The 10,195-nt window shown below is 33.2% G+C and overlaps 1 protein-coding gene across 1 annotated transcript; it reads left to right on the plus strand.

Annotated features, from left to right (window-relative positions):
* Positions 1-8,408: 8,408 nt before the first annotated feature.
* Positions 8,409-9,721, plus strand: LOC110708803. Its single transcript, XM_021887030.1, has 2 exons — positions 8,409-8,573; positions 9,233-9,721. Exons 1-2 carry the CDS (start codon positions 8,409-8,411, stop codon positions 9,719-9,721), a joined length of 654 nt encoding a protein of 217 aa, XP_021742722.1.
* The last annotated feature ends 474 nt before the right edge of the window (positions 9,722-10,195 follow it).

The following is a 10,195-nucleotide window of genomic DNA, read 5'->3' on the forward strand; positions in this document are numbered from 1 at the left end:
CAATTCTGATTAAATTATTAGACTTTAATTACTCAAACTAGGAAAATTCCTTTTAGTCATTAATTAGTTTATTTAAAGCTTAAACACAAGTCAAACAAACGGTTAGGAAGAACACATAGAGTATGCACAATTAGTCAAGTGGGCACAATATGATGCAATGAGTTTGCAACCTAACCATGGCTCTAGTTCTCTAAAGTTTGGGATATGGGTTAGTAAAATAGGGTCCATGGTTATGAGTCCGAATGCATCGCGCAGAAGCCTTACCTTTGGAAGGCCAGGGTTGGCGCAAGTGGATGGGACCCCCCGAGTTAAAAACTCGCTTCCATGGTTTGGTGAATTCAACATTCTCAGATGTACCCTTTGTTTCACAGAGTGTTCAATCAGGTAGATGGAGCATGAATTCCTAGAGGGTTATGTCCATATGTAGAACACATATGGGTTTCAAAAAAGTGAGAAAAACTCAATCAGGAAGTAGAATCAAGACAACAGTGCTAGAACTGGTCGAAATTAAAACTCATATTTCTGGCTCGGTATTGGAAGAACGTGGAGCCAGCTGTAATACCCCGTATTTTCCTAATTAATTATTATTTTCTAAAAAAGGTATTTTAGTAATTCAACTTACTATTTAAATCTTGGAGCCAAAATAATATTTGAATTTTGGCGCCAAAAGTATTTTGAAAACTAATCATTATTTTGGATAAGATTTATTATCCATTTATCCTAATTTAAAAACCGGATTATTTATATATATTTCAAATATTTTAATTAAGGCAAAAGCTATATTTTATTATTATTTTAATAGGTCCAAAAATCCCAATTAATTAGCTAATAATTTCGGATTTTCCTATGCGAAAATCTGATTTTTATTTAGTTAAATTATTTGGTGAATATTTGGTATTTTGTTATTTAATTATTTATTACAATAAATATTATTTACACAATTATTTTTAATTCCTTAAAACTAGCAAAATATATTCCTAAATACTAAATAGGAAGGCCGATAATATGAGCTTAGGAAAGATCAATAATTTGGCCATCCCATAAAGATTTTGGAAAAATATTTTGGTAATTTGTATTTTTAATTATCTTCCTAAAATCTCTTATTTTCCATAATTCTAATTCTCCATCTTTTTGATATCCAATTATTATACTTTCTTGCCATTCATTCTTCTTAATTATTCCCCATGAAATCCAAATTTCCTTAATATTTTTCATGACATACATACTTTCCATATACAATCATACACAATCCCTTCAAATATCAAAACTTTCCTTACATCTTTGCTCACTTCTCCAAGTAATCTCTTAAACCCTAATTACCATAATTCTTCCTACATTTTACTACTATAATTCATGCTCATACTAGCCTATAAATACCCCTTCATACCTCTCAAATTCTTCACACCAATTCTCTTCTTTTTCTTCTCCTCAATTTTACACAAATCATCCCGTTCATCTTTGAAGCCAATTTTCGGGCACTTATGGTCAGTTTTTGGGGTAGTGATATTTCACAAAAAGTTGTTCCTCTAGAAAACTCCTTGAGGTTAGGCTCAAGAATCACTCAATTTGGAGCTATATCAAAGGAGTTATATCCTCTGAAAGTTCTGCCTTTTATTTCCTACGCAAATCCAATTCTTTTCTTCTCCTTTTCTTTTATTCAATTATTATTATTAGTATTATGGGAGATTAATATAAAATTATTATGAGTAGTTTTAATTATATAAAATCAGATTCAAATAATGTTCATGTTGAATTAATTTAAGAGGTTAATGTACATTTAGTTGGGAGGGTTTAATTTAATTATTTGTGATTATTTGTTAACCTTATATTGATTAAGGTTATATTTATTTGTAGGGTGTTTTTGATCAAGCTACTTGAGAGTTCTTTTGAAGTGTTGTTGGCTAAGTGAAGATCAAGGTACGTTAGGTGGCTAGATACCTTGAAAGTGATCGATTTGAATGAAAATGTTTGAATGATTTTATGATGAATTGAATTAAATTGAATTGAATTATGGTTTATGAATTAAAAGTATGTTTAAAAGGTTGGTTTTAATGATTGAATTGGAGTATTGAATTTTATAACATGTTTTGATTAATTAATTTATTATTCATGTTTAAAAAGGATTGATTTTGAAAGTAAGTTGGATTTATGGAAAAGGAATTTGGATTGTTTTCATTAAAGGTTGAATTATTGGATTTAAAAGAGGATTTATTGAATCATGGATTTATTATTATTTATGATTTATAAGCATGTTGGTAATCACACTATGCGGGCTTGGTTTATTGATAAGGCCTTGGACTTTGTATGACCGGGTCTTTCCTCAAAAATAGCCTTGTAACATAAGGAGACTAGCTTGGGGGGTGTGCACACTTGGGAGAGGAATTGGTTTTAATATGAGGTATTGGTTTTTAAATAATTGGAATTGGTTTTATTGATTATTGATATTGGAATTATTGAGAATTGGTTTTAAACCATGAGTTTGGAATTATTGGATTATTTATTGGAAATTGGTTTTAAAGCATGTTTGCGAATAAATTGAGTTTAATTATCTTGCACTTATCGTACTTAGCATATTTTGCTAACTCATACTTCTTATTTGTTTTGGTTCGCCCTGTTTACCGTAATGGTAAGCAGTGTTGCTTATTTTCAGGTTGGAGTCAATAAATGATGCATTAGAGTCCCGGGATTTGTTTTCACTAAATTAGGAATTTGGTCTTGTATTTATTTTGAGTACTCATAACATTGGTTACTATTATGGTTAATATTAATAAAGAAGTGTATTGAAGTTTCCGCTGCAAAGTATTGTTATTTTTAGTAAGTTGAGTAGCCTTGCGTAATCACGCGGCGGTAATACACCTAAGTCTATCTCTACGGTATAATTATACGTATTATACTAGTATTTCCGTATAGGGAGATTTGGGGGTGTTACACCATCCAACAGATATCGTCGCCGCAATATAGCCCTGTCGCTGGCGACAGAAGTGTCGCTCGGAGACAGAGCCATATTTTCGGCGATAGGCTCTGTTTGCTAGACACCAGTTCCTACATGCCTCAGCAGTATTCTGTGTTCGATAAAATTTTTCCAATTTTTCTTAGCATTATTTTGATCCTAGTTGTGAAAGATATTCCTCAAATTTCCTAGGTGTTAAAAACCCTATGTTTTTAACTCATTAGGGACGGTCTTTCCAATGAGATTTTTTTATGCATATGACAATAATGTTAATTAAAATTACGCACATGAAATACTTAGAACTTTTCGAGTCTCATTCACTCATTCTAAATCATTGCCAAAATAAATTTTAGGAATTAAAATAGAAATCCTCCCCAGTGGAGTCCCCAAAAACTGTAGGGAATATTTCAAGCATTACCCCAAACTTTAACCCCACTGTGATCATATACTTAATCATGGTGGCGTCCAAAGGGAAAGAAGCTAGAGCAAAATAGTCCCCAACAAGTTTTAGGAACTTGTAAACCGTTCACAGGGTGAAGGTTACACCCATTAACGATCCAAGAGATCGTTAACTCCAATAGGTCTGGAACCAAGACTGGTAGTTCAGGGATGAAGGTACAAATCCAACCAAAAAGAGATTGAACATGCCCTAATAATAGGCCTCTACTTTATTCTTCTCATATTCATGTGCGCTTTTTGACTAACATGAAATCATTCGGTTAACCCTAAACCTGTTTAATCTATGTTGGTTGAATATTAATGCACAAATAAAATTATTATTGACGATCACTTGAATTATAATCATATTAACCCTAAACAAGATTATTAATTATCTTATTAAGCGTGATTACAAGTACCAATTCCCTTTAAACATCCATAAAAGGTGTGATCAAGAAATAACAATAAATATAATCAAGCAACATAATAATAATATTCAAAATAATAATTATAACAAATCATAATAATAATAATCATAATTAACATAATCATGTTAAAGCATAATATTAATAGTAAGATCCTAGGCATGATACTAACAAGATTAACAACAAACCCTAGCATGTCACTAAACAATAAAAATAAAAGCTTTAACCCTAACATGATACTAACATGAATATTAGGAAAGAAAAGTAAGTGGCATCACATAAATCATAATTGATATAAGCAAATCACTCTAAATACGATACTCGGAAGCAATAAAACATCCTAACATGATACTAGGAATCAAAATAACAACCTAAAAATGATTTCTATATCAAAATATCAATTAAACAATTAAAGAACTTACTTGGATGCCTCGTATCTCTTTCTAATAACAAAATACATGCGTTAGTAAGTACTTCAAGGAAAATAAAAAAATTAAACAATTAAATTAAATAAATGAAAGAAAGTTTAGACTAGATTTGGGACCAAACCCTCAAAAATATCAAACCTTTCACGTCTAGGGCGAAGGCAACTTCGAACTTGGCTAGGTGTGTCTTGATCTTGCGAATGCGGAATTTTGTATTTGAGAAATGGCTAGTTTAGAAAAGAGAGAGAGCGAGTATCAAGAATTTCTAGATGAGAGTTGGTGATTAGAATTAGATGGAGAATTGATGATTAAAAATAGAGGTTTTAGGATGCTATTTATAAAGAAAATCAGTCGGATTATGATAAAAAAGAATCAGAGTTTTGAAAAGAATAAAACACAACGCTGTCGCCACACACGCCCCTGTCGCCAGGCGACAGACGTGTCGCCGCGACGCAAGGCCTGTCGCTAGGCGACAGTCTGTAGTGCGGTGCTGCAGGAAGTTTTTCCACGCGTCTTCATATTTTGATAAAATTTAAGCGTACGATGGGTAAAATTGTAATTTCCTTAAAAACACTTCTTTTATTCTAAATAAAACTCTTAAAAGTCAAATATCAATGCTAATCAAATTAGGATTCAAAAGAACCTTCTAGAAGATTTTAGAAGACTATAATCAATCCTAATCGCATTAGGAATGATAAATCATAATAAGCCCTCCTCTAGATCATTGGGCCGCATATAAAAATCAAACCGGGCCCAGTTTAGTAATTTGGCCTTAACTTCCTCATTATTCATCGGAATTCGGCTTATAATATATCGTTGGAAAGCTCTTTTCGAACCCGACCCAAATACACTATTATTGGACCCTTGCCATGGACCAAAATAAAATGGATTGGATATTTTCATAAAAATAGATTTTCAAAAACAGAGAGAAAGAAAAGAATTAAAAACTAACCGCAACATTAGACTTTCCACACTTTCATTTTCATTCGATTATGATTCGACGTGAAAGGTACTCATCACCGGATTTGATTTTGGGGAGACACAAATGGGTGTCTATAGTGAAGCTATATAAAAAAAGATGCGATGAATCGGTGTAGGAGAGAGTAGACCTATGCCGTATACAGGTAGAATGTATTTCAAGAGAGAATGCATCATTTCATGATATTCATGTTTCAGTTAATTTTGTACAATTCTTGGGTGTCTTGGTGAGGAAAACTGGTGTAACTACAACTGCTATAGAGACTATTATGGTACAAGGACACGATTATATTTCTTGGATGATGGTAACATGTCCTCATAATAACATTGGCATGGAGTGAATTTTTAGTGACCCTTGTGCTGAAGCAGTTATAGCTGAGCAAAGAGTTGCAAAGAAAGCATCTTTTTCATTGCGTCTCGATTAAATTTGGAAATATTTGATGGTAATTATGGTGATGCGGAAAAACTAGGTGTTGAATGTTCTTTTACTCGGGAAAAGTTTATGATTATGAAAGGCCATCTTAAATGTTTAGAAAGGAGTTCTAAACAAGGTGATTCTTCTAATTGTTTAGGGACTGATTGCTGTATGACTCCGACTGGTGAAGCATCATGGATTCCGATTCTTTCTCTCCCACCAAATCTTCCATTTAAACGTAGGGTCGCAGTGGAAGAATGCTCTAAAAATGCTATAGAAGTAGAGGCTTCAGAACGCCTTGTTACTAATGTGCCAAATTTAGAAGCTGTATTTAAGCGTGCTAGGGTTTATTAGCCATGTGTTATTAAAGTATGCTTATTGGACTCTGGGTTTAATGACTTGTACTTAGTCGTTAGGGTTGCTTTATGAGTGGTAAGTTTTCGTGTTGTATTATTTACAATTCTTTTTAATCTATCTTTTTAGTTTTAGAATATGTCAAGTTGTGTTATTTACTGTTTTTTTCTATCTACCTTTTTGGTTTGTTTGGACCATAGCTTTCCTATGGTTTTGGGATTTATTTGCTTGACAGTTTCAGCATATCTCATTTAGGTTTCTGGAGATTTATTTGCAATTCAACTATAAGAAGCAGTTCAGCAGTTCCTGAGCTGTAATTATGGGTATTATCTGAATTTGGATTCTATACAACATAATGCATTGTTTATAGTTACTACTTGCATCTTTTATGACATGGAATAATTTTAAAGTCTTGTGTGTCAGATTGTCGTTATGGTTTGCCACAATTATCTCGCAAGAGTTGTAAACGGTTACATCAGGTCGCACAAAGGTCAACTCAATCAACATTTGCGTGGTAAAAATATTTGGTTATCTTATCAGCATTTAAGTTAATGAATTCGTTGTTAGGAAATAAAACTAAAAGTGTTTGGAATTGTAGCCCATCAACATCAGATAACCAGTAGCAGGATGTACATTTGATCCGGACTCGAAGGACAACAAAATGTAGATGTGTACAACAACAAGCTGAACCACAACAAAATGGGTATTAAGTGAAAATTCTTTAGTTTGCTCTTAACCTTATTGCATATTTGATTAAATTTTGCTATTAGTAGGTTATCTGTCTTGCTTCACGACATTTTGATAGCCATTTTTGAGTAAATATACTACTCTCAACTGCTTGAAATTTGTTTCCTAAAAAAAAAAAAAAAAAAAAAAAAAAAACCTACTCTCAACTGCTTAAAATGCCATGTCTAATGCTACTGAATTTGTGCTTTGTGCAGTGAATCATCACAGACAAGCACGTCAACTAGACATTGCCTTATAGAAAGTATTCTTTTTAATTACAGCAATGCTTTACATTTTAGAAGTGCATTCTATGGTAGGTAGTGATTATTGCTTCTTTGGTGGGTTTTTATAGATCTCCTTGGTGCTGCTATATATCGAGAATTACCAAGAGAAATTATAACTTTCTGTACCTTTTTACTATCCTAAATGTGGTGCCAAGAAATTTATGTTCGACTCCTTGTACTTTTGTTACGAGAATGGAGACATTGAGATAACAGCGAATGAGTGTCCTCCTGAACTTGTTTATTTATTCACTTCAAAGGACGAAATTGCTATTAAATTTCGACAGGAAGCTAGAATGTATAACAATTTGTTTGCGTACAGTTCACTTGGAGGCCGTTTTGATACAAAGAGTTACAAAGGAATTTATGTATTCAAGCTACATGGTCAAATGTATCATTATGTCCTAAATTTATTACTTAAAGATAATTGCCCTAAATACCTTTAGCTATATTTCTACGATGGACAAAAAGAAGTAAATAATAGATTGGGTTCTTTTCAATAAGTAAGAGAAGATGTGATTTGTATCCTTATGCATGTATCACAACATAATCCATATGCTATGTTTTTCAGGTCTCTAAGGGAACGCGTTGTGACTGATAACACAAAAATCATTCCGAATCAGAATCTTGTACTTGATCAACGTGTCTATAATGCTTCAGTTGTTGATGATGTCACTGTAATCTTGCCAGAAAATGCTTTCTCCAGTCAAAGCTCAAGTCCTCATATTATGGTAGTTGGAAAAGTTCAAGTCTCACAGGATCTATCATCATTATGGTTGTTATGATGCACTTCAGTATCCATTATTATTCCCTCGAGGATAATGTGGGTGGACTCAAGGTTTTAAAAAAAGTCTCATCCGAGTAGGCGATCAGCAGATGTAATTCCAGATCCTATAATGTCTTGTGTTGTTCATAGTGCTGAGGATTGACTACATGAAGAAGAAACACGTAGACATTTAAACTTGTCTATTTTATAATCTATTTGGAATATGTACCTTAAATTGTTTTCCACTTACATTGTTTATGGATTCATTTTGTGCAGGTTCAAAAAGAAGGAATACTAAAGTAGATAAATTTATTTCTCCCATGGAATATTACGCTTATAAGTTGCAAATTCGGCCTAACAATATGCTATTTACAGCAAGAAGATGTTTCCAACAATACATAGTCGATATCTATGTAAAGATTGAGAATACGAGGCTCGATTATTTTCAAAACAATCAGGATACAATTAGAGCTGATATATATAAAGGTATTTTAGATTCACTGGATAATGGAGAAACTGTTGCTCATAATGTTGGTCATAGAGTAATATTACCCTCGACTTATATTGGGGGTCCTAGAGATATGAAAAAGCGGTATTTAAATGCTATGGCATTGGTACAGTGATTTGGAAAGCCAAATTTGTTTGTAATAATGACATGTAATGCTAACTGGCCAGAAATCAAGGACGAGTTAGCTACTGGTGAGCGAGCACAAAACAGACCTGATTTTCTTGCTAGAGTTTTTAGAGCAAAATTGATTACCCTAATAAAAAGAGAAATCACGGAGAGAATGGTTTTTGGAGAAGTTGCTGCAATGGTGTATGTAGTTGAGTTTCAAAAAAGAGGTTTTCCACATGCTCATTTTTTTAATTATTCTAAAACTTGAATATAAGAAGAAATATCCAAGTGATTATGATAGACTTGTTTGTGCTGAAATACCTTCTGAAAGTAATGCAAATCTTAGACAAATTGTGTTGGCGCTTATGATGCATGGCCCTTGTGGCATACTGAACCCAGAATGTGCATGTATGCGCACACATGGTTTAAAACGAAGTTGCAAAAATAAGTACCCTAAATTTTTTTGCAATGAAACTACTAATAATAAAGATGGCTACCATATTTATTGTAGAAGAGAGACCGGGGAAAAAAGTAAGTATAAGAAATGCAGAGTTAGACAATCAATGGGTTATTCACTATAATCCTTATTTGTCTTTCCTATTTGATTGCCATTTAAATGTTGAGGTGTGTTCAACAATTAAAGCACTAAAGTAACTATATAAGTATGTGTATAAGGCTCATGATAGAATTTCTTATAATATAGTATCACGTAATAATGAAGTTATAGATGAGATTAAACAATTTCCATCAGGATGATGGGTATCTCCTTGTGAATCAGCATGGAGAAAATTCAGCTTTGATTTGTTCGAGATGCATCCTCCAGTTTTGCCTTTACAGGTTCATTTTCCGAACATGTAGACTGTTTGTGTTCATCCTCATGAAAGGCTTCAAGCTACTGTTTCAAATTCTAAGCGGTCTAAAACTCAATTGACCAAATTCTTTGCAAAGAATGTTGCCTCTGAAGCTGGGTTGGGATACTTATATGGTGAATTTTGTGAGCACTACACTTGGGATAATAATGGTAAGAAGTGGAGTCAAAGGGTCCAGAATAAGCTATCAATTGGGAGATTAGCATTTGTCTATCCTGTAGAAGGTGAACGGTTTTTCCTAAGACTTTTATTGCTAAATGTAAGAAGCCATAGGGCATTTGAAGATTTACGAACTGTTAATGGTCATCTTTATCCAACTTTTCAAGAAGCTGTTGTAAAACTTGGACTTATAGAAGACGATGATGCAGCTGATTTAACATTAGCTGAATCTTGTGAGACTCATATGCCTGCTGCCTTACGCTGGTTATTTGCAACAGTTCTTATATTTTTCCAACCAAATGATCCTACTGCTTTATAGGTTAAATATTATCCTTTTCTTGGTGAAGCCTTTTCTCACTAATTTCCACAACAGCTACAGGGAGTGCAATAACTTAATGTCCGAGCTATAGAGCAACATTTTGAAGCCATGGGAAAATCTCTTGCTTTTTTAGGTTAGACTATTTAAATTCCCAGTTTACTAACGATTTCAGACAGACAAAAAGACATTCTAAATGCCCTTGATGCGCCTATTCCAGAAGAATGCTTAACTTGTCGTTCTAAGTTAAACTTCGCACAGAATGCTGCTTTTGTGTGTATTATGGAACATGTTATGCAACAAGAAGGTGGATCCTTTTTTATTGTTGGACTTGGAGGCATAGGGAAAACTTTCTTGTATAATGCTTTATATGCAAAAATACGTTTAATGAACAAGATTGTTTTATCTACAGCTACATCTGGAATTGCTGTAGAAAACATTCCTTCAGGTAGAACGGCTCATTCAAGGTTTAAAATA

Source organism: Chenopodium quinoa, unplaced genomic scaffold (genome assembly GCF_001683475.1).
Source record: "Chenopodium quinoa cultivar QQ74 unplaced genomic scaffold, ASM168347v1, whole genome shotgun sequence".
NCBI lineage: Eukaryota > Viridiplantae > Streptophyta > Magnoliopsida > Caryophyllales > Amaranthaceae > Chenopodium > Chenopodium quinoa.

What these genes read in the sequence shown, in the direction of transcription:
- LOC110708803 (XM_021887030.1), top strand. Translation starts at nt 8,409, where the DNA reads ATGACATGTAATGCTAACTGGCCAGAAATCAAGGACGAGTTAGCTACT. An exon ending in TTGGAGAAGTTGCTGCAATG is followed by an intron (nt 8,574 to 9,232) that starts GTGTATGTAGTT and finishes CCGAACATGTAG; the next exon opens with ACTGTTTGTGTTCATCCTCA.